The following is a 25,406-nucleotide window of genomic DNA, read 5'->3' on the forward strand; positions in this document are numbered from 1 at the left end:
GCGGTTTTCTCCCAGTGTAGCCGCTCCCGGCTGCCCTCGGAGCACGCCGTCCTCCAGGGCCAGCCCAGGCCCCTGCTCCTGTCTCACGGGGACGGTCTCGTAGACAGCACCCCCACTCTCCGAGGCTCCCTGGGCCGCCATCTCCTCTCCCATAAACTGAGTTCAGACCTGAGCTCACAGGAGACCCAGGAGTGGTTCCCTGCCGGCTCCCTGAAGTTCCAGCCACTTCCCTCAACACGCCTGCCTCTCAGGGAGGCAGCCTTGAGGGAGAAGAGTCCAGGGCCAACCCCCCAGTCCAGGCCCTGCAGATTCACTCTACTGCAGAGACCAAGTTCTAGGCCCAGATCCCTCATCGACCTGCTCTGTGACCTCAGGGTCTTCCTCTTGGAACAAGAAATGCTTCTCTCTGGCAAGGGCACCCCAAGTCCCTGCTCTCCTCAGATGCTGCGCAGGTGCCACCCACGAGTGAAGCAGGCAGTGTGGTGCATGAAGACTCACTTTGTTTGTAATGAAACACATAGGAATACTCTTCACTTCTATGAGGAGAGATGCTCGCTCCCATTCTTCTTAAAACATGAGGCACCAAGAAACAAAAAAACAAGCAAAACCGTGAGGAGCCCTTTAGCTGGAGACAGTGGTACAGAGGAAAAAAAAGAAATGCAACACGCGCAGCAATCGGTGGTCGCTGTCTTGCGGTCGCGGTGCGGGGAAGGGTGTACGGGAGGGTGGGCACTGCAGCAACCTGCAGGGGTCGCCCCACGGGAAGGGGGCAGCCCTGACTTATGTCCAGGTCAGGTTAGGATGCGGCCCAGTGCTCAGACCTTCTGATTTCTAAGAAAAGCTGAGAAACTAGATTTCTCTGTGTAATCTCCAGAATTTAAAAATCTGCCTCACATTTAAAACGAATGACGTGGGCCAAACCAATCTGTCTGAACGCAAGTGCAGCCCTTGGCCTTCCCGTCTGCAGCACCCGGGGGAGCTCAGCCTTCCCGCCCCGGGGGAGCCACGGGGAAGGATGGGTGTGGATGGGAAGAGCAAGGCCTCTGTCCCCTGGGAACCCACGGGGCGTCCAAGTACGACCACCCAGCTCTGCCAAGGCCCCCAGCGGGTTGGTGGCAGACTGGCTCCGGAGGGAGCAGAGCCCTGTGAAGTTCAGTGGATGGCAACTGGGCCTCACCCTCCGTTCAGTCTAGGCGAGCGGATCGGCTCCAAGGAAAAGAGCAGGGCAGGAAGCAGAAGCGGGTGGGGGATTCTGGCTTTCACCGCCCCTCTTTCCCCCCTTCCTTGCCTGGAAAGGAGATAAACTCGTGGGGGTGAAGCGACTGCAGGGGAGACGCGGCCGGGCACCAAGGATGCGCCTCTAGGGTCTCTCTCCCCTGAGAGGCCTGACCAGGTCCTCCCCACACCTAGCCCAACTCCAAACTTCCGTGCTGACATCCTAACCCCCAGCACATCAGAACGTGGCCTTATCTGAAAGTCGTTAAGATGAAGTGATTCAGGTGGGCCCTAACCCAGCATGCCTGGTGCCTGTACAGAAAGGTGAAATGTGGAAAGAGACACACGCCCTGGAGAGCACCCTGTGAAGAGTCAGGGCCAAGCACCTGCAAGCCCAGGCCGCCAAAGCTTGCCAACCGACCAGCCGCAGCCAGGGAGCGGCCTGGGACGGTCTCCCTCACGGCCCTCGCGAGGAGCCCGGCCCACCACACCTCAGAGCTCTGGCCTCCGGAACTGACACGCCAACTCCTATTGCCCCAGCCACCCGGTCCGCGGGACTCCACTGCAGCAGCACCAGCAAGCAAATCAAAGGCCTGGACCAGTTTCCCCTGGGTTTGACCCGGGGCCCCAGAAGGAGAATGAGTCCCACAGGGAGTGAGAGCAGATGATGGAGGCGTTCAAGGAGACATGGGAATGGGACCTGAGGCCGCAGCGGACACTGGAGCCTTGTGATCGGCACAGCCCTCTGCCAGGCCCCTGGTGGCCCACACAGATGGCCCTGGAGGGTGGGCATTCGGGTACCCCCTCCCCAGCCCACAGGCCCCGTGTAGAGCCAGGGTGGCTGTGATCCCCTTCTTCAGGGCCTGAGCGGTCTTGCTCCAGCACGTGGAACGCTATGTTGGGGTGGCAGGCTGGCCTGGGGCTCCAGCGGACTGCAGTCCTCTCTGATGTAGACGTCGGCCTACTTGGCCAGCCCCGTACCCACCGCAGCCGTGCGGCTTCCGGAACATCAGCACCCGCTCCCCAGCGAGGGCCAGTCCCACCTGCGCCTGTGGCCATCGGCTCACAGCCATCAACACAATTCTCCCTGAGGACGTGTTCCCGCACGAGGGAAACTGAGGCACAGAGGACCCAGTCACTGATCTAAGGGCTCGCCAACGGCCGCTGGGAGTGTCAGCCCGGAAGCTGCTTCCAGCTGTCCCCACTGACGGCCTCCACGTGCTCACTGTGTCCCCGCCAGGGGGGACTCACCGGGATGCTCCGAGCCCCTGCCGTGGGCCCCCCGGGCCCGCGCCCGAGCCCCAGACTGTCCCGAGAGGGGGTGCTTGGAGGGTGCATGAGGGGAGAGCAGAGAGAAGAGCAGCAGAAAGCCTGCACTGTGTGCGGCACGCAAACAAGCCGACCACAGAGGCGCTGAAAGGAGGCTGTGTGCAGCGGGCGGGGGCGCGGGGGGCGGGGGAGCCGCATAAAGGGGTGTTGTTTGGGAAGGCCGGGGCTGCGCACCGCGGGGCAGACAGACGGCCTTTTATCCTGCAGCCTGGGCTTGGCCTGAAAACTCTTTTTCTGAAATGGGATGGTGCCCCAGGTCCTGTGTCCAGCTCTGCCCCACTCCCCGGGGGCCCAGCGGGTGCTGGGGGTCCAGGTGTCTCACGATACCTGGGCTGCAGGTGGGCCAGACAGGCCCTGGGAGAAGAGGGACCGCAACTGCACCCAGGGGCATCCCTGGGGAGAAGCCTGTGTTAACAAGCCCACCCCGCGGCCCCAGGGAGGAGCGTCCCTGGAGCCAGTTTGTTTCTGTCACCAGACACTTGGGGGCAAAAATGAAGGCGGCAGGACCTGCTTGCTTCCATCCCCAGTAGGCTGCCGTGTGATGAAGTCGAAATCAGAAGCCAGGTCCTGTGGCCTATCCGAGCCTGAAGACATCGTAACAAAACCCAAAACCCCCTATGAAACCAGGCCTGGCAGATGACAGGCCACAGAAGCCCCAGTGCACAGCCACAGGCTGCCTGCCCCGCCGCTGCAGGGAGACCAGCTCGGCCGGCCACTCTCCCAGTGTTCACGGTGGGAAGACAAAAGGAGAAGAGGCGATGAGCAGGAGTAGGAAGCGTGTCTGGAGGAGTGCCTCGTGCCTCCACTCAGGAGCTTTGGGGATGTGGACAAGACTGTCCCAGCCTCCACGCATCCCTCACGTCCGTTTCAGCAGCGCTGTGACCCCGCGTGGCTCCTAACTGTGAAATGAGCCCCCTTGGATGACGTCCCCAGCAACCCTGTCACCAGAAGCAGGAGCCAGCATAGGTGGGCATTCCAAGACATCAGGAAAAGGGGACAGTGGATTAAAAGTACTAAATTACCACCCCAAACTCACGACAGTGTCCCACAAGTCTCTGGGCTACTAATTTGACCCTCTACCGAGTCCTGACATGGACCGTTTGCATCCAGGCAGATCACTTCTGCTCAGATGAGGGCACCATTTCCAGGAAGTCACCAAGAGGCGGCTCCTCGGTCCTGCCGTGCCAAACCTGCCTCTCCTGTAGTGGCCGGATGGGCAGGACCAGGAGTTCCAGCTCTGATGAGCAGCATCAGCAACGACAGGAGACAAGCTGCTCGAGGCTCAGCCTTTCGTAGATTCAGCAGGACGTTTCTAGACTGTGGTCTCTCAAGTCCGAGCCCTCGAGGCACCTCAGGTGGGCTGACAGAATGTGTTACCCACAGGGAAGACACACCTAGCCATCTAAAGTATGTTATCTGCTCACTGACCCAACTTATATAAAGAACCAGTTTCAGATGTAACACTCCTTTCTGTAAGGATTGACCTCAAAATACTACTTTGCTGTTTTATTAAAAGAGAAGCAAGACCATGGATTTACAAATAACCTCAGATATCACTATCCCAGAGGCAAGACTGCAAAATGTGCCTTTTATAATCTAATAAGGAAGAAAAACACTGCTGTTCTCCTCTGTTTACAAAATGGCAAAAGATGATATTGCCAGAAACAATAACAGTCACTGGGCTATTTTGTAAACAAAGCAATAATAACAATAAGACCTGTCTGAAACCCATTACTTCTTTTTACTGATTCAAGCAATTTCCCCTCTCCCTGCCAGGCATGGAGTTTTTCCCCATTTACAGTTGAGGACGCTGGTGTACACAGAGGTTGACTGGCTTATCTCCAGTGATACGGTTAGTTCCAGAACACAAGACTGTCTAACTCTAAACCTGTTTTCTTTTCCACCCTCATTTGACCTGACAACTTCCAAATCCACTGCATGTTTCTTAAATTAGCCAAGTCCACACAGTGAGCTCTAGAACTAGTACCTCTTCATGAGTTATAGCCTGCACTCCCAGTTTTATGCTCATTAAACACCATATTTATTCTCATCACACTAATGGTGCTCAGCCTCAGGGGGTGAGGTCCTTGAACAGCCCCAGGGCAACTTGTCCTTCCATGTGGCCAGTGCCTCTCCAACAAGGCCACGTGTTGGGGACATCACTGAACACACAGCCTGGTATGATCAGGCAGAGGGAGAGACAGCAAGAAGGAGCCGACTGTGAAGGAGGCAGGGACACCAGCTTCCTGGAGCAGAGTCCCCAGGTCAGGACGCCACCAGCCTGGAGAGAAGTGCCTTGGGACTCTGGGCCACAGCTCTTAGACCGATGCTGCCCAGAGGAACTCTCTGCAATGATAGAAATGTTCTAGATCCGCCTTGTCCAACACAGTAGCCACTAGCCACACATGTCTACTGAGCACTTGAAACGTAGCTAGTATGACTGCTGCTAAGTCACTTCAGTCATGTCCAACTCTGTGTGACCCCATAAACGGCAGCCCACCAGGCTCCCCCGTCCCTGGGACTCTCCAGGCAAGAGTACCGGAGTGGGTTGCCATTTCCTTCTCCAATGCATGAAAGTGAAAACCTAAAGCGAAGTCGCTCAGTCGTGTCCGACCCTCAGCGACCCCATGGACTGCAGCCCACCAGGCTCCTCCGTCCATGGGATTTTCCAGGCAAGAGTACTGGAGTGGGTGCCACCGCCTTCTCCCAGTATGACTGAGGAACTGAATTTTTATTTTATTTCATTGAAAATTAAATTGCCACACGTGCCTCGGGGATACCTTACTGGACAGCAGACTTCAACTACTATTTGAAATCTCTCCCTGGGTGTTTCCTGGGCCTCTCACACCCAACAGGGCCCCAGTGACCTTTAACTGCCCCATCCCAAACCTGGACCTCCGTCCCAGTATTCATCATTCCCACACATGAAAGTGCCTAACTGCTCAGGTCAAAACCATGACGTTGCCCTCAACTCCTCTCTTTCCCTCACTCCCAGCATTTACTCCCTCGGGAGGTTCTACTGGTTCACCTCCAGGACATTGCTATGCGCTTCTTCCCACCCGTGGTTGAGCAGTCCAGGGCACTCCTCCCTGTCCTCTGGACCACAGCGACGGCCTCTTAGCCCTCTTCCTGTTTCCGTTCTTGATGCCCTTCAAACCGCCACCCACGCGGCAGCCAGAATGTTCCAACAAGCCACAGAGCGACCGTGTCAGTGTTCCGCTCACAGTCCTGCAGCCCGCCGTCCTCAGAGTAAACTCGGAGCCCCCACAGTGACCAGCGAGCCCCCCTGAGGTCAGGCTCCAGCTCCCTCTCCACTCTCTCCCCATCCCACACTCTCCCTTGCCCGCCACGCTCCCAGCAACCCCAGAGCTGCCCTCTGGATTCCAACCCTGCCATACCCCAGGGCCCTTGGACTTGCTGTTCCTCTGCCTAGAATGCTTTTTACCCAGTTCTTATGACAGCTCCTTTTCATCCATCAGATTCCAGCTCCCCAGAGAGGCCTTCCCTGACCACTCCCATCAGAAGCTGTAGCTGTCATTCTGTCGCAGCCCCCTGATCTAAAATTTACTTGCTATCTATTCATACACCCACCCGAAGAATATTCTGTTACAGCTCTAACCACCACCCTCAGTGTCCTGTCTTCCTCCTTCGTTCCATGGGCAGGGACGCCCTGTGAGGACAGCAACCAGTTGTCTTTCTACCCCCAGCATTAGGCTCAGTGGGGGCATGAGGAGACCGGGACCACTATGTGTGCAGCTGAACAGAGGAAGGAGAAGGAGGCAGCCTTACCAGCCCCTGGGACCACTGGGCTGGCCGCAGCCTCCGTTCTGGAGAGACAGAAGGTCAGTGCAGACCCCACCTGCCCTCGCTGGGGGAGAGGCAACCCTGAGAAACCTGAACGTCGCCACGTGCATGCCACAGGGGGCAAGTGGCCTGACCCAAGAGAGTCTGAGCACATAGCAACTTAGACTCTAAAACCACGCGTTCCTCACTGCCTAAGAGGAACCTGCCTTTCTTAGTGGAAGCTGGCTGAAAGGGCTCATGATCATCCCATGTCAGTTGATCTCCATGCTCCATTTTACTGAGCTCACATGATCTCACTGTAGCCGCACAAAATCCTGCAGTGGGGCAAAGAACGGGGAAATAAAGGCCGGGAGAGTTTTCTGACTCACACGACATCACGTAGCTGACGAGACGCAGAGCTGGACCAGAGTTACAGGTCCCCGGACGTGCCCACTCTCCTGGAAGGGGACAGGGTGGGCGGCGCGTTCAGCACCCACCGCACAGCTGCTCTGCACTGAGCTCCCTGCTGGGAGCTTGAGACGCTGACTTTAGTAATCCCACAAGACCTGCCCACCAAGCCACTTTAAGTGACTCCAGCTCTTCCCTCTCCATTTCCCCTCCGCCCTTAAACTTCTAGGACAGTGGGTTGCAAAGTTTATGTTGCTTCTGAGGCACACAGGGAGCTTGTTAAAAGTGCATGTTTTGAGGTCTTGCCTTCAGCGATTCTGATATTGTAGATGTGGGGAATGGCCCAAGAATATGAAACGTACATATACATACACACACGTACATCTATCTCCTTGTTAAAGTGAAAGTGTTAGTCGCTCAGTCATGTTCGACTCTTTGTGATCCCCTGAACTGTAGCCTGCCAGGCTTCTCTGTCTATGGGATTTTCCCAGCAAGAATACTGGAGTGGGTTGCCATGCCCCGCTCCAGGATATCTTCCTGATTCAGGGATCGAACCCAGGTCTCCTGCATTGCAGGCAGATTCTTTACCATCTGAGTCACCATGGAAGCCTGTATGTGTGTATTTGTGTGTGTGTGTGTGTGTATGTATATATACGTGCATATATATATGTACGTATATATATACACACACATCTATCTCCTTGTTAATCATGTTAATTTTCTGTATTTAGTATTTGTATTTTTTCACCTCAATGAAACATCAAACTTTTCACAAGAGTCTTAAACAGAATCTCCATTGCTACTAGAGCCATTTTTCTGAAATACAGCACAATTCTCCAGTGCCTATCATATTTACTTCCATCGAGGTTATCTGAGTGGCAGAAGTTATTTAAAGATATCTGTATGGGGAAGAATAGTATCTCTCTGCACGAGACACAAGTTCAGTCCCTGGGTCAGGAAGATCCTCTGGAGGAGGGCATGGCAACCCACTCCAGTAATCTTGCCTGGAAAATCCCATGGACAGAGGAGCCTGGCGGGCTACAGCCCATGGGGTCTCAAAGAGTCGGACACGACTGAAGTGACTGAGCATGCACACACGCCACCCGTGTCAAGTTCACGCCCATGCAGAACCTGGTGAATGTGACTTAATTTGGAAATAGTGTCTTTGCATTCATCACGTTGTGATGAGGTCACACTGGGTGAGGGTGGGCTCTAAGTCCAGAATGACTGGTGCCCTCCTAGGATGAGGGGAAATTTGGACACAAATATAAGGCACAAGGAAGAATGCCTGTGTGAGATTGTGGCAGAGACTGGAGCGAAGTATCGACAAGGCAAAGAACACCAAGGGTTGTCAGTCCCACCAGAAGTTAAGAAAGAGGTAAGTCCCCTAAGAGGGCCCAGAAGGAGCCAACCTGGCCAGCTCCTTGATTTCCGACTTCTCACGTACAGAACAGTGAGAAGACATTTCTGCTCTTTTCAGTGCCCAGTCTATGGAACTCTGCTAGAGCTGCTCTGAGAAAGCAATACAGCATCACTAGAAACGGATGCCTTGCTGCATGTAACCATTCACGCGCTGTTATCTTGTTTAATTCTCCCACCCATTCTTTAAGAATTTGGGCGTGATGTCCATGAGGCAACCACCAGTATTTTTCCAATATTTTATTATGAAACAATTTAAACATGCAGCCAAGGTGAAAGAATCTTACTGTGAGTCCCTCTATCCCTACTATCTAGAGCCTACCACTCATATTCTATTTCTTTTTAAAAGCCTTGCGTATATCTTGATTAAAAAAATACTTTAGTGCTAAAAAATCTTAACCATCACCTGGGCCTTCAGTGAGTTATTATCTTTTTGCTGGAGAAGCGTTTGAAATACTGCAACAATTACCAAACTGTGACGCAGAGACACACAGTGAGCAGACGCCCCTGGGAAAATGGTGCCAATAGACTTGCTTGAGGCAGGGGTGCCAGAAACCTTCAACACAAAACAACAGTATCTGGGACGTGCAACCAAGTAAAGCACACTGACAGGTCTGCCTGTACGACTGTGTGATTCCACCTCTGTAACGCTGTTTATGTCTGAGCGAGGAAGGAGACAGAGGGCAAGCAGCAAGTATGTGGGCAGTGTTCCAAGTGAAACGTTGGCCCTGCACCTCCTCATGCTGACCTCGCGGCCCCCCAGCTCTTGGAGACCCAGTCCCTGCGTCACGGTGCGTTCCTGTACCCACAGGACACACACTGAGCCTCCCTGCTTCGTAGAGTCTTTCTCCAAAGTCATGCCCTCACCACAAAATCCAGACCAGCATTCCCTCAGTGTGCTCCAAATGTGCCCAGTTCTAGTATGAAAAAAAAAAAAAAAGATTTATATGATTGACCTTAAGATTTGAATGACCAGACACAATTCCTTTAACCTGTCAGAGTTTTCATGCTTTTAATTGAGCTAGGATTTTAAATCTCTAGTTGATACATAATTACCACTAATGGTAAAATAACTAAGGGGGGGGGGATGGATATTGAATTCTTCTAAAGTATTCTTTTCTTCTTTTCCTTTCTCTTACATCAGTAGGTGCCCAAAATAAGTTCTTGCAGTTTATCATTCAAGTGTAAAATATTCTGAATCAATAATATATTTTCTGTCTTCTTTTGGTAAAGACTGGCTTTTATTAATGTACTTCCTATCCTCTGTAAACTCTTTTCGTGCTGAATGTTGGGATTGACTATGCTGAATACAATTTGTTGCATAATTTTTCTCTTCTTTACTGAACAAAACATATGAAACAAAATATGTGAAACCTTAAAAAATATAATGGGGGGGAAGCAATTTTTAAAGCCTGGTGTATACCAACAGCTAACTCTCACAATCAGGAGGTCATATCTTTAGAAGCAAGTTATCTGCCTCCATTTAAAAGAGAATGGGCATTGCGCATCCCTGGGGTCCCAGTGGTTAAGAATCCACCTGCTGATGCCGGGGACAAGGGTTCAGTCCCTGGTCTGGGGAGATTCTACATGTCTGCAGGACAGCTAAGCCCCCACGACACGCACTGGGGCAGCTCAGCCCCTGGGCCTCCACGCTGAGCCCGGGTGCCCACAGCCTGCGCCCCACGACGAGAGAGGCCCGCAGAGAGACAGCCAGAGCAGGACAACTAGAGAGGAGCGCCTGCTCACCGCACCGAGGGCCCGGGGCCGCCAGAAATAAACAAATGCATCAAGCTTAAACAGAAAGAAAGAACAAACACTGGGTATAAATTTCACACAGGAAAAAGCCTCCAATCTTAAATGTACTGTACGATACGCCTCGACAATTATATGCCTTCTTGTAGCCAATGCCCACATCAAGATATGGAACACTTCTGTCATCCCAGAGAAGTCCCAGGAATCTGCTTTTAATAAGGCCTCATTTGATTTTGATGAAAGGAAGCTGGAGGGGATAAGTATGCAGTTCGCCTGACCAGAGGGACGTGCAGTTTTAGATTTACAGGGCTTTGCAAGAGAGGCGTGGGCTCCCTCGCCGGGTCCCCCCAACTCTCCGAGCTCCCTCGCCCGCCATGCACGCGCAGAACTTGACTTGATGGACCTCCTCTGACCACAGGCTGGGGACGCAAGGCCGGAAGACACACCAGACCCGCCGCCACGGAGGCAAGGCTGCCTCCACACGCTCCCTCCACATCTCTCCCCATCTCTGCAGAAACACTACCATTTCACAAGCACTGCACACTCAGTGTGCACATCCTCCCCGTGGATGGGCAGACTGTGGCCGCACCCTGTGTGGGCTTCTCAGAGCCACGCTCCCCTGCTCCCGCCACACCACCTCAGGGTCCGGGTGCGCTGGTCAGCCAAAGCGCCTGAAAGTCAGACTTGACCGTGCTCCCCCACGGCTGGCAACACGACCCAGAGCTGTTTCTCAGGTCTTGGCCTGCCCTTTGCTTTCTCCAGTGGAGCAGGTGGGAGCAGACGTCTGGCTGGAATAGAACAGAGGAGCAAAGAGGGGAAAAAAACCGAATGCTAAAAACATAATAAAAAATGAGTGGTTTCCAGGGAGCTCAGCCGGGCACTCTGTGACAATCTAGAGGGGTAGGAGGGAGGTTCAAGAGGGAGGGGATATATGCATACTTATGGCTGATTCATGTCACTGTACAGCAGTAACCAACACAACATTGTAAAGCAATTACCCTCCAATTAAAAATAAGTTTAAAAAATGAGCGATTTCATTAGTATAGAGTCCAAGAATAGACCGAAATATGGAACTCCTCTGGTTGTCGAGTGGCTAAGACTCTGCACAGGGGGCCCAGGTTTGACCCCTGGTCAGGGAACTAGATCACATATGCTGCAACTAAGAACTGGCACAACCAAATAAATAAATATTAAAAAAAAAAAAAAAGAATAGTCCAAAATATGTATGTGAATGTTGTGTGATTATTCAGTCACTAAGTCACGTCCAACTCTTTGTGACCCCTTGAACTGTAGCACGTCAGGCTTCCCTGTCCTACACTATCTCCCTGAGCTTGCTCAAACTCATGTCCATTGAGTCAGTGATGGTATTCTCTGCTGCCCCTTTCTCCTCTTGCCCTCAATCATTCCCAGCACCAGGGTCTTTTCCAGTGAGTTGGCTCTTCAAATCCAGTGGCCAAAGTATTGGAAGCTTCAGCTTTAGCATCAGTCCTTCCAATGAGCACTCAGGACTGATCTCCTTTAGGACTGACTGGTTGGATCTCCTTGCTGTCTAAGGGACCCTCAAGAGTCTTCTCCAACACCACAGTTTGAAAGCATCAATTCTTCGGTGCTCAGCCTTCTTTGTGATCCAACTCTCACATCCATACATGACTACGAGAAAAGCTTTGACTATATGGATCTTTGTCAGCAAAGTGATGTCTTCGCTTTTTAATACACTGTCTAGGTTTGTCACAGCTTTTCCAAGGAGCAAGCATCTTTTAATTTCATGACTGCAGTCACCGTCTGCACTGATTTTGGATCTCAAGAATATGAAATCAGACACTGTTTCCACTTTTCCCCCATCTATTTGCCATGATGTGATGGACTGGATGCCATGATCTTTGTTTTTTGAATGTTGAATTTTAATGTGTGGAAAGGTGGGTTTTTTTTTTTCCTTAGTTAGTGCGAAAAGATAGATTATGCCATAAATCTACTGGGAAAACCAGTTGGTCATTTAGAGACTTTGGAACCCAAAATAATCTCTATTTTGTCACTTATAATACCCTCCCCCATTTCCAGTAGATAAAACATTTAAGCAAAACCAAACAAATAACAGAATCATTAAGGATAAAAACTATGAATAGGATACTATTTTTGTTTTTATATATAAAATCATAAAGTAGAGGTGATCTTTCTAAGAATGACGATAGCTAAAAGGGTTTAAATGGAGGAAAAAACCATTAAACAGGGGAAAAGACAAATGAGAGCTGGAGGACAAGTAGTAATGTGCATGATGGATAAAGGCTAATACACTTCATACATCAAGAGTGGGATCAGTCACGAGGGCTTCCCAGGTGGTGCAGTGGCAGCGAACCCACCTGCTAGTGCAGGAGACATAGGAGGCACAAGGAGTCAGGGTCGAGCCCTGGGTCAGGAAGACCCCCTGAAGTAGGAAATGGCAACCTGCTTCAGTATTCTTGCCTGGAAAATTCCATGGACAGAGTAGTCTGGCAGGCTACAAGTCTGTGAGGTCGCGAGGAGTTAGAAACGACTGAGCAAGCACACACACACATAAATTAATAGGGAAAAGATTAACCACCCAACACAGATGGACAGAGGACCTGAACAGGCAGCTTACCAAAAAGGTGTGAACAATTCAGAAACGTGTACAATACACATTATAAGACTTTCTCCTGTAATTCATAGAAGTGAAAATTTGAACAGGGAGCATTTGTCTTTTTACCCATTGGCAAAGATTAAAAATACTGGTAATATACATCTATGGTGAGGATGTGTATGATATCAGAGGGAATTTAAATTGGTACAACCTTTTCAGAAAGCAATTTGGCAATATCCATCAAAATACAAAATGGATATATTTTGATAAATAAATTTCAAGTCTAGAATTCTATATTACAAATTTATTTGCATGTGTGTGCAAAATGATTATGTAAGGATGCTTCTTATAGCACTGATGTAATAGGGAAAAACATCAATAGGGACAGCTACTAGAAAGAATGTTGACAACCTAAAAGAAATGAACAGCTTTCTAGAAACATACATCCCACCAAAAATGAATCAAGAAGAAACAGGTAATTTGAACAGATCAATCACTAAAAGTGAAATAGAATCTATAATTTAAAAACTCCCTACAAACGAAAGTCTGGGACCAGATGGCTTCACAGGAGAATCTACCAAACATACAAAGAAGAACTTACATCGATTCTTCTCAAGCTCTTCCAAACAGCTGAAGAGGAGGAAACACTCCCACAGGCATTCTATTAAGCCACTGTAACCCTGATACCAAAACCAAGCAAGTCACCACCAAGCAAGTTACAGACCAGTGTCTTCGATGAATATAGATGCAAAGATTCTCAACAAAATATTAGCAAACTGAATCCAACAACACATAAAAAATATACCCCACAACTGAGTGGAATTCTTCCCAAGTTCACAAGGATGGTTCAACATATGCACGTCATCAATGTAGTATACCACACAAACAAAGTCAAAGATCACATGATCATCTCAATAAATACAGAAAAAGCATTCGACAAAATTCAGTATCCATTCATGATAAAAACTCATATCAAAGTGGGCAAAGAGGTAACATATCACAATATAATAAAAGCCACTTACGACAAACCCATAGCAAACACAATACTCAACAGTGAAAAAAAGCTGAAAGGCTTCCTGCTAAAATCGGGAACAAGACAAGAATGCAGACCCTCACCATTTGTATTCAACATAGTATAGGAAGTCCTAGCCACAGCAATCAGAGAAGGAAAAAAATAAAAGGAATCCAAATTGGAAGAGAAGCGGTAAAATTGTCACTCTATGCAGATGATATGATACTATATACAGAAAACCCTAAGGACTCCACACAAAAGCTAATAAATGAATTCAGCAAAGTAACAGGATACAAGATTAACATTCAGAAGTTGATTATATTTTTTTTACATTAACAATGGAATCTCAGAAAGGGAATGTAAAAGGCCATACTTTTTTAAGATTGCACCACTCCCCCAACAAAGCCCAGGAATAAACCTGACCAAGGAAAGACGTATATGCTGAAAACTATAAAACATTAATAAAAGATATAAAAAAGGGTTCAAAGACATGGAAAGATAGCCCACGTTCTTGAATGAAGAAAACTTTCATGGCTGATGTGGAAGGAAGTACAAAATACATCATTAGGTTAAAAAGGAAAGCAGCAAGTTGCCAAGGAGCCTGACCGTACAACTCCTTCACATGGGAAATAGAAAGAATAATGAATGTGCTTCTCTGAGGTCACCAGAAGTTGTTGATAGTGTTCACACAGGGACTAGGTTGGGAGGGGCACCCAATTTTTTTTTGCACATTCCTTTCAGTCATTTAAGTTTGTGTATGAACTATGTTCACAGGTAATTACGACAATAGAGAAAAGGAGGGACAAGCTGATGGCTGGGGTTACTACCGTCTGACAATATACAACGTAATAAAATGAAACCTGACTGCCAAGGGAAAATTCAAAATCAGTGCAAAAACTCGTAAAATTTCATGAATCCAATGAAAGTCAATGAAAGTGAGAGAAAGCTGTTTTAGGTGCAATTCCACAGTCAAATAAGGGTCTGGCAAATGCAGGCTGTTTAACACTGAAACACAGGCAGTCGACAAAGGATGAAGCCCTTCAAAAGAGGAGCGCTTGTTTACCAAGGACCAAAAGAGACCCTCAGCCCTTAAATCCTCTTGCTAAAATGACCCTCTTTATGATCATGCTGTGAACAGTCAACGCAAAGCTTAGAATGTCACACTGTGCTTTCATACATTTTGTCAAAAAAACACACACATGTAAAACAACACTACTTGAAGCATTATTTGCTCAATTTAAGAATAAACAGCCAAGCACAATCCTAATTTTGGTGTCAGATTTTTTCTTTTTTTTTTTTTTGGCCTTGCCAAGAAGGCTTGTAGAATCTTAGTTTGAGGACACGGATCAGCACAAGCACAGAGTCCTAACCACTGGACTGCCGGGGAATTCCCTTGCTGTCAGATTAAACTAAAATTTTTTTTAAAATTTATTATTATTTTTACTTTACAATACTGTATTGGTTTTGCCATACATCAACATGAAGCCGCCACGGGTGTACACGTGTTCCCAATCCTGAACCCCCCTCCCACCTCCCTCCCCATACCATCCCTCTGGGTCATCCCAGTGCACCAGCCCCAAACATCCTGTATCCTGCATCGAATCTAGACTGGCGATTCATTTCTTACATGATAGTATACATGTTTCAATGCCATTCTCCCAAATCACCCCACCCTCTCCCTCTCCCACAGAGTCCAAAAGACTGTTCTATCCATCTGTGTCTCTTTTGCTGTCTCGCATACAGGGTTATCGTTACCATCTTTCTAAATTCCATATATATGTGTTTTTCTTTCTGGCTTACTTCACTCTGTATAATAGGCTCCAGTTTCATCCACCTCATTAGAACTGATTCAAATGTATTCTTTTTAATGGCTGAGTAATACTCCATTGTGTATACGTACCACAGCTTTCTTATCCATTCATCTGCTGATGGACATCTAGGTTGCTTCCATGTCCTGGCTATTATAAACAGTGCTGTGATGAACACTGGGGTACACGTGTCTCTTTCAATTCTGGTTTCCTTGGTGTGTATGCCCAGCAGTGGGATTGCTGGGTCATAAGGCAGTTCTATTTCCCGTTTTTAAAGGAATCTCCACACTGTTCTCCACAGTGGCTGTACTAGTTTGCATTCCCACCAACAGTGTAAGAGGGCTCCCTTTTCTCCACACCTTTTCCATTTCATTTTTAAAGATAATCAATTTCCTTCTCCCCTTGGTCCATTTTCTATGAAATTTTGGTCTTCATTTAAAGTAGATTCCCTTTACAAGACCTTTAATCCTAAGAGTCAAAGACCTTCCCTCTCAGCTTCAAGGAACACCTGAATTTTTTATGGCACACCGTCTCCAACCTGCATAAGCTGTTATACTTGCCACTCTAAAGCTTTTTTTTTTAATAAAAATGTTATTTATTGTTCATTATCTGGGCAGTGCTGGGTCTTTATTGCCGCGTTCGGGCTCTCTCTAGCTGCAGGGAGCGGGGCCCCTCTTTACTGCAGTGCTTCGGCTTCTCATCGCACTGGCTTCTCTTGCTGTGGAGCATGGGCTCTAGGAACGCGGGCTTCAAGAGTTGTGACCTTCGGGCTTAGCTGCTCTGCCGCATGCGGAATCTTCCTTGACCAGGAATCAAACCCATGATCCCCGCATTGGCAGGTGGATTCTTAATCACTGGACCAGCAGAGAAGTCCCTCAAAGGATCCTGCCTGGCACGAGGGGAAGCAACTACTAAATCAGGCTGGTCTGCCCTGGTCCCTAATTTGGGGTCATGGATGCTGTATTTATTCAGCCAAATCTAACTGCTCCTTATTTCTCCATGGCAGTCGGTCTCAAAGTGTGGGCCTTAACTTGACTTAAAAATGTGAGATCTTTCTTAGATTTTTGTGGGTAAATGATCTTGTTTCATAGAAGTTCATTATTACACAAGACTAGGGGCTATTTATTGGAGAAGGCAATGGCACGCCACTCCAGTACTCTTGCCTGGAAAATCCCATGGATGAAGGAGCCTGGAAGGCTGCAGTCCATGGGGTCGCCAAGAGTCGGACACGACTGAGTGACTTCACTTTCACTTTTCACTTTCATGCATTGGAGAAGGAAATGGCAACCCACTCTGGTGTTCTTGCCTGGAGAATCCCAGGGATGGGGGAGCCTGGTGGGCTGCTGTCTATGGGGTCACACAGTCGGACATGACTGAAGTGACTTAGCAGTAGCAGGGGCTATTTATTAGCAATTAAGTGGGTTATTATGGACTACTAACATTCAGAATTTATAAAACAAAACTAGCCATTACTAAAATCACCAATTCCATTTTCCAGAGGGAAATGTGAGCACTGCACAATGCTAAACAATGTGAAGAAGGTTCTGCTGAGCATGTAAGAGTGTGCAGAACTATTCCCTTTAAATTCTATCTGTTTTAAAGGAGAAAGTGTGACCAATCCACTTAGGTAATTATCAACCACGCTTGATGTAGATTGCATGGTTCACTTTTAAGTGTAGTCACGTTGCATCAGTGGAATTTTTGGCTACTAGCTTTCTTCTGACAGGACCTTAAGACATTCTGTACGCACCGCAGTTCAAATATGTTGAAACAAGTCCCCCCAAATTTGCTTATTTGGTATTGCTGTTTTAACACCTTGCAATATACTATCGCAATAAAGAAACAATGCATTTGAATAACTGTTTTAGGGCAAGGCTTCACAACAACAAATCCTGAGTATGAGGTTTCTGCGTCTCAATGATAACCTTACAGCTCTTGCTAGCATCAAGTTTGGTATTCTCCAACCTTACTATTATGACTGAGCTTGGTTTCCATCAGAGGGCAAGAGCAGGCGGGAAGAGAGGTCGTTAGAATCTTTTGCCCGTTTTAGATGAGCAGCAATTAGACAGAATTGAGAATCACAGTTCAGAGATGACATGCTTCAGAGAGTTTTGCATGAAAAGACACAGGAAAGAGTCAACAGAACTGGATACCTAGGAACCTGGGTTCTACCTCCACACATCATCCAGACACTTACAGACACAGGATTACAAGTCGCAGCGCTGAGAGCAAGCAGGGCTCTCAATCAGCATTTCCTATGGTTACTTTTACTTCTACCCTTGCCAGGGACTCGGGGTAGGGGTGAACTGCAGTAGCCTCATGTGGAAGATGTTTTGCCAACTCCTCCTGGCTGATGAAAAACTGAGGGCAAAGGCAGAAATGAGGGGCTCACCTGATGGTCCTCCATACTTTCCATCAGCTCACAATCCTTGCAGCTAACAAAGAAGAAACTGGAAAGAGGTTTGTTTGCGTCTCCACATCTCACTACCTGAAGCATCTTGTGTGTGCTTCTATCACCACTTCCCTTTTCAATTCAGCACGTATCTCGGCATCTGGAAACGCCGATCGAGAGCTGTGCTTGCTCTCAGCAGCTCCTTCATTCATTCATTTAGACGTTTATTACTTCCTGTTGGCAGGCACCAGTGGGCTAGTGTCTCCCAGGGAAAGCCAGGTGAGTCAGGCAATTGCAGTCTTCAGAGAGTTTACAATTTAGTCGAGAAGATAAGACATGCAGTGAGCACAGTGAACAGGGAAGAACATTTTGAATGCTGTACTGTAGGTAGAGGCCAAGTGCTATGTGAGTGTGCGAGAAGGAAAAACCCAACCCTAGATGGGAAAGGAAGGAGACTGAAGGAGTAGAGTGGGTCATTACCTGAGTTAGCTCCAAATTCAACTAAGTTTTCCGGGCGTGGAGCCCTGGAGGAAGCAATTGGGAGCCACTGAAGATTTAGGAATCCCGCTGTAATATAACCACATGCTCTCGGGAGAGCTTCACAGGCCGTGGGCTGCGGGGAGTGCTGGCAGGGAGAGACCTGCCCAGGGGACTGCTGCAGTAATGAGCGTAACGAGGCTCTGGCCGTGGCAGGAGAGCAGCGGGCAGACGTCTGAAAGGAAGACTCCGAAGGCCCGTGAGGACGAGCAAGGGTCTGCCCCAGCCACCAGCCTGCTTTATCCCCCACTCCCTCCTATAGCCTCTGGATCCTTTAGGACAGAACAGCGAATGGAGTCAGCAGGACAACACAGGTCATCTCCCAGCTGTAGGACTGAGTGAAAAAAGCTGTATCGTGGGGCACGCCACTGTGTGGTTCCATTTAAGCTCTATGCACTGTTCTGGGAAACGAGGAACAAGAGGAACCCGCGGTGGAGACGGAGGGTGAAGCAGGTGGGATAATGCACTCCCTCCAAAATCTACATCCCCACACCTGGAGCCCATGACTATGTGACTTCATATGGCGTGGAGGCCTGTGCAGGGTGGTTAAACTCAAGACTTTGTGACGAGATGATCCTGGATTGTCCGGTGTGTGTGCGGGAGCGAGGGGCACCGCGTAACCACAAGGTTCCTTACAAGCGAGAGATGGAAGCAGGAGGGAGAGGCCAAGAACGAGAAGCGAGAGACGAGCAGAGGAGAGAGCAACGTGACTGGTGGCTGGGGCCAGGAGCCAGGGAACGTGGGCAGCCTCTAAAAGCTCGAAGAGGGGGGAAGCAAATTCTCCCCTAGAGCCTCCAGAAGGAAGGCTGCCCTGCCAATTCATTTCTCACTTTTGACTGCAGAATCAGAAGAGAACATGTATGTGTTGCTTTACCGCACTGAGTTTGTGGCAATTTGTTACAGCAGCAAAAGAAAATAAATGCAGGTCGAAAGCTAAGGGAGCGAGGTATCCAGAAGCCAGGTGAACACAGCCTATCAAGAACAGGGCAGTGATCGCCATGTCAGAGTTCTGTCAGGCCAGGTGAGAACTGACCATCAGGTTTAGCCAGGGGAAGGTCCCGATGACCCTGACGAGGGCACTTTCAGTACCACGGTGGGTTCAGAGAGAACAGGATGCTCACTACTTGTCTGTCTAAATGAATGGAAGGCAACGTATGGACCAATGGTGAGTGTGTGTCTTAGGATAAATAATAAAGAAAGTGAAGATGACGGATGCTGCTCAGGCATCAGTTTTGGTTCTCTGCTGGGAATGTTTCAAGAAATGATTACTCTCAGGTGTTTCTGAGATTCCTGTCTGTTTCTTTTTATTTCCCCCATAGAGTCCTAACTTCCAGCAACAGTGAAAGTCATTCAGTTGTGTCTGACTCTTTGTGACTCCATGGACTATGCAGTCCATGGAGTTCTCCAGGCCAGAATCCTGGAGAGGGTAGCCTTTTCCTTCTCCAGGGGATCTTCCCAACCCAGGTCTCAAACCCAGGAATCAAACCCAGGTCTCCTGCATTGCAGGCGGATTCTTTACCAGCTGAGCCAGAAGGGAAGCCCTAATTTCAACCTTCCCCTTAATTTAGGTCTCGAAGCCCCTTCTCTGAATTCCGGGGTGACATCAGGGAGCAATCTTGGAGCCTGTGTTTACCCCATGTCACATGGAACCACAATGACTTGGGTCCCTGGCTCTCTCTCAGCTGGCCCTAGCTTCATCCTCCAGGTAAAGCCCACCTGCCACCACAAGGCCCTGGCAAGTAGCAAAGGATGGTAGCCGCGGATGGGCCAGGCAGGCCCATTGAGGGGCCCTCCTGTAGGCTAAGCAGACCTTGACCCCGTGAGTCAGCAGGCTTGTCATGTCGACTCTGCTCTGCAGGTGGGGGCAGCTTGGCAAGTTCCCCAAGCACCGGCTTTTATCTGAACTCTCAGCTCAGACCGGCGCTCCAAGCTGCGCTATGCTCAAGCTGTTCCGGAGCCTGGGGTGGGGTGGAAACCCTGAGTCTTCCTGCACGTAGATCTCCTCCTTAATTACTCAAGCTCTGAACCTCTGCATGGCCAGACCCTCAGAGCCTGGCAGAAGCACACACGGCAGAATCTGTGGATTTCTCGGCCACTCAGAGATAGGTATGCCTTGTGGGACTAGGACACAACACCCAGAGACATTCAGAAAGCAGGGTTAGCCCAACAGCAGGGGCTGGGAGTCAGGGCTTGCCTTCCTCCAGGGTTTCCTCCAACAGGGCTTTTCTCCAGGGGCAAGCTTAGATGTCTGCCCACAAGAAGCGTTCTTGAGGTCTAGCACTGTGAGATGGCGGGGGGAGTATGGTCTGCCCTTTCAGAGTTATTTTCCTCATCGTGGCAGGTCTGGAGTGAGGAAAGGATTCTGGTTGGACTGTGATGGAAGCTGTAGCTCTCGCACCAGAAAAATGCACAACCATGCGTTTCTACACATAATTTCATCTCTTCTATCAATCTCAGAAAATTCTCCACAGATCACCAGGGTTAAGAAGCTCTGCTTTAGGTGTCTTCCAAAGTGTGATACTCACTCCACTGATGGTGCTCAGGATTTTAGGGGATGGGAGGATGAGCATTTATTTTAACAGCTCTATTTTCAACGTGAATGTAAAATCTGTGATTTTACTGGTAATGATGCCTAGGGCAAGTAAGTGGTAAAATAGATAGTGAGTCTACTTACAGATAAACATTAAATAGTTCAAGTCCTATGCCAATTTGAAAAAAAAACTGGGACACTGATTCATGGATGGCCTACGTCTGGGAAACACACTATCCATGGCCTTAGGAGGTCATTTCTTTATTTCTTAAAAAAAAAAAAAAAGGCGGTTGCAGCTCAATCAATGGGCTTCACACCCCCTAACAAATGTGAGTCACTCTTACCTAAGCTTGGAGTGAGGAGCCCAGAGCGCCCCGCTGAGAAAAGGGCCAACTTCCCTGCTGAGCCATCACTGATTCACCTCCTCCTCAAGTCCAAGGCTATAACAAACCTTGCCTCATCCCATAGTATGTTGGCTTAAACAAGTCTGACTTGTTTTACGTGTGTGTGCTTTCCTGTGAGTGTGAATGAATGTGTGTGTAAGTGTATATACAGAGGGGGTGTGGTAAAGTGGGGAACAGGGGAAACCAATGGGGCTGAGTCTTGTCCCTGCAATTTCATGGCAGAGCTCCATCCAGCAGGCTCCTCTCCAAGGACTACACTTGGGAAGAAGGATTCTGACGATGGGCAACACTCAGAAATGACCCCAAAGAACAGAGCTGGTTCATGATACTCCCCTTCCCTGTCAAGGCCCCTCCTTGTCCTCACGTTACAGGAGCCGGGTTCTAGCCTCAACAGGTGTCAGCGTCCCTGGTCAAGTCCGAGGAGAGGAGAGAGGTGGAGAGGGCAGCACAGGGGCTGCTAGGAGAGCTTAACCAGAGAGAAGAACACAAGTGTCTTCTCTGTGTTCAGGCCTTACAAGGAGGGCTTCTCTCTGGCAGGACAGCTTCTCTAGATTTCTCCTCTGGCTACCTCTCCTCCTCAATATAAAGACAACCCTACACTTGTTTCCAGAATAGAAATCTGCAGACAGAAGCTGACGAGCAACTGGAGTATTGGGTGATTATGGTCATAGGTCAAGTATGGGCCATGGGTTTGTACGTATGATGTTACTTTTCTCCCCCATATCCTCAGGTGGGAGCCCAGTTATAAGGACACCTGAAACACGGCCACATTGGGACTCTAGGTGAGGGCAGGCGTAGGAAGCAAATTGAGACTCAGTATTCTCTGAAGGTCAGGTAAAGCAAAGCAAGTCAAAGTCAAAGTCTCTCAGTCGTGTCCAACTCTTTGCAACCCCACAGACCATACAGTCCATGGAACTCTCCAGGCCAGAATACTGGAGTGGGTAGCCTTTCCCTTCTCCAGGGGATCTTTCCAACCCAGCGATTGAACCCAGGTCTCCCGCATTGTGAGCGGGTTCTTTACCAGCTGAGCCACGAGGGAAGCCCAAGAACACTGGAGTGGGTAGCCTATCCCTTCTCCAGGGGATCTTCCTGACCCAGAACTTGAACCAGGGTCTCCTGCATTGCAGGCAGATTCTTTACCAACTGAGCTATGAGGGAAGCAAAGCAAAACAAAGCCCAATCAAACCACAGTGCTGGGTGGCTAGCAGAGCCGGGAGGTGAAGCCATCTTAGGAAAGATACTCTGGATGGTGCTGGGAGGAGAGGTCACACCCTAGGCTCCTGTTATAGGTTACAGTTACAAAATAGGATGCCCTCCATAACCCATCACATGCCTGGAAGTCTCTAGTATTCTGGCCTCTGCCTCTCATTTCCTGCACTCAGCTTTGGTTATACCTACAGCTAAACCCCTTCGGCATGACCTGACACCAAATGTCGGCCTCCAAGATTAAACTGGGCTCCTGCTGCAGAATAGTGAGTCCTGTCATTTTACCTATAAAGTCTCCCAAATTCAACCTTCCCCTCTTCTTGGTCAAAGCCACCATCATTACCTCTCACTTGGGCTGCAGGGTAGCCTCTTGCCTGGTCTCCACACACCCACCTTGGCTCCCTCCACTCCTTCTCATCATTGCAGCCAGGATGCTCTTCCAAAGATGCAACTCTGACCATGCCACATCCTTGCTTGAATCTGTTCCCTGGCTTCTGGTTGTTCTTAGAATCATGCCCCAAATCCTGACCACAGCTGCCTGGCTGATCTCCGGCCTCCTTCCATTTCCCTCTCCTTGCCCACCAGCTTCCGGTCACATTGGTTTTATTTCTGTCCCTTGACTCTGCCAAGTCCTCACCCTTCAGAGCCTCCAGGTATTCTGTTCCCTCTGTCTGGAGTGTTGTTCTCACCACACTCCACCTGGCTACAGTCAGGTATCCACTGATTAGCTCCCAGGGTAAACAGCACTTTCTCCAGAAAGTTCTCCCTGATTCATACTCTGACAGCTCCAGGCAACTGAAGAATTACTATAGCGTGTTAGGTCCATGAATGAAACCATATTGTTTTGTCGATTGGTACCTCAGTCCATTGGTATCAGTGCCTAGCTCAGTGCTGCCAATCATTAACACATCAAGTGAGTGAGTGAATCAGTGATGAAAGAACTGGGCAGGATGATTCAGTGAAAAGACACCTGGAACAGTGAGAGTCAAGTTCTTTCATCCAAAGACCTAAAAGCATTTGCTGGGACCGTCTTGAATGAAGAGCTAGAAGCAGGGAACAACTGTTGGTTTATGTTCAAGCATGATGGCCCCACCGTCCCCAGTCCTACAGCTGGGCCTGGGGAAGGCCTGAAGAGTCAGTGTGCCTCTGGCCCAGGCCTACCCGGAGCCCAATAGATAAGATCATCTCCCACACCCAAAGGTCCTTGGAATGGACAGCGTACTGATTTTGGAATCAGACACACTTGACTTTTCTACTATCTAGCCCAGACTCCCTCAGATCACAAACTGACCTCAGACTACTATAGTGTCTCTTTGAGCCTCAGTTTCCACATCCTACAATGGAGATGATAAAATACACCCGGGGATCAGACAGAGGTTTGAATATCACCATTAGCCTGGAATGCACAGCTGCATGCAGTTCAGAGTGCTACTTCCGTCTCCCCAGCAAAACTGGCTTACCCCATCACGTCACTCTGCTGGACACCCAGGCCAGCACGCAGGGCACGAAACGAAGGGAGATCTGAAGGGCGGGAGGACACAGGCCGTCTAAGATACTACCCCAGCTTTTCCACTCGGCCAGGGAAGCCCTGGCACAGGACAAGGGTGGCACAGGGAAATCCTAACTAACTGAGAAGGGTGACCAGTCTGTGCCTTTCGGATGCAGGAGTAGAGTGAGATGGGGAGGGGAGGACAGGTGAGCCTGGAAGCTATTATTCAAACAGAAATGAAGAGTAGTTGCAAAAAGTGAGAGGCTGATAAGGGAACAGGAAGGAAAGATTGGGTGTGTGAGGGGCTGGGAGGGAAAAAGTGACCCAAGACGTCAGATGGCCAGAGGCTGCAGCAGGAACCAGCAGGAAGCAGGAGATACCTTGGGAGGTGGGAGAAGTAGCAGACAGCAGAGGGTCAGGGGAAGTGCTGGAAAGGAAGGGCAAATTCCTGGTTGGGGAGCCAGCGGTGGCGGGCAGGGCTTGTTACCAGGAGAGAAGGAGGTGGCTGTCACCTTGGGCCCTCCTGGAGCGCAGGTGCACGGGGCTCGCGGGCAGTGGTGTGCCGGTGGTGGGGGGAGGAAGCAGGGGTGCGGGACCACCGCCTGGCTGTACCTGGGGATCTCCTTGCAGGTCGCCCACGTAGTACTGCTCCAGCCAGCGGCGCGCGTTGTCCGAGTGCCGGTGCGGCGGCCCGTCCAGGTCGGCGCTCACGTCCTGACCCGCGCGCGCCCACAGCAGCTGCTCGCCTCCCGGGTGCTGCCGCACGAAGCCGGTGAGGTCGTAGAGGCGGGCCCCGCGGCGGACCCAGCAGGCGCCGGCCGCCAGGCGCCGCTGGACCTCGGCGGCGGAGAAGCAGGCGGCGGGGGGCGGAGCGGGGGCCATGGCGGGAGAGCGGAGCTCGCGGCTGGCTCGGCGACTGCCCGGCGCGCCTCTGGCAGCCCGCGGCCGCCGCCGCCTTGACCGGCCGGCCGCCACCGCACCTGCTCATTTGCATGCCGCGCTCCCATTGGCCGCGCGGCGGGACTCCGCGGGGGCCGCTTCGCCATTGGCCGGCGGGACGCCTGGCGGAGCAGGGCGGGCCGGCGAGGGCGCGCTCCGCCAGGTGGCCCGAGGCAGGCCGGGGTCCGCGCTGCACCGGGTGGTCCTAGGCAGGCGGAGGGCGCGCCCGCCGGGTGTGTCTCGGGACGGGTGTGCCCGGGAGCACAGGGGCAGACGGATGGGGGCGGGGCGAGTCCTTCTGTCGTCGTCGGCGGTCCGGACAGACGTGCTCCTTGGCCTGATCGCCACCACCGCTGCCTTATCTCCGCCGATCTCCCAGATCGCCACCTGGGAGAAACCTTCAGGTTTCCATCCTCAGGCTCCGGGAGTGGGTGACGAGGAGGAGAGGCAGTGTGACGACTCGAGTAACGCAACCAAGACGCTGGCCTCTGGCGCCCCCAAACCCTGTAATCACAACACATAATATTCAATAATAATAGATAAATATTTAATATTTAACAATGGGTTTCCCTCGGGGCTCAGAAGCT

General features: G+C 50.1%; 1 protein-coding gene across 1 annotated transcript in view; it reads right to left on the bottom strand.

The window, feature by feature from the left end:
- FA2H (fatty acid 2-hydroxylase) overlaps positions 1-24,762 on the bottom strand; it is a 55,617-nt gene extending 30,855 nt beyond the window's left edge. The window contains exon 1 of the mRNA XM_052656294.1: positions 24,493-24,762. Coding sequence (XP_052512254.1) covers positions 24,493-24,762 — 270 coding nt within the window. The remainder of the gene's footprint in view (positions 1-24,492) is intronic.
- Positions 24,763-25,406: the final 644 nt, after the last annotated feature.

This window comes from Budorcas taxicolor, chromosome 18, assembly GCF_023091745.1.
Source record: "Budorcas taxicolor isolate Tak-1 chromosome 18, Takin1.1, whole genome shotgun sequence".
Taxonomy (NCBI): domain Eukaryota; kingdom Metazoa; phylum Chordata; class Mammalia; order Artiodactyla; family Bovidae; genus Budorcas; species Budorcas taxicolor.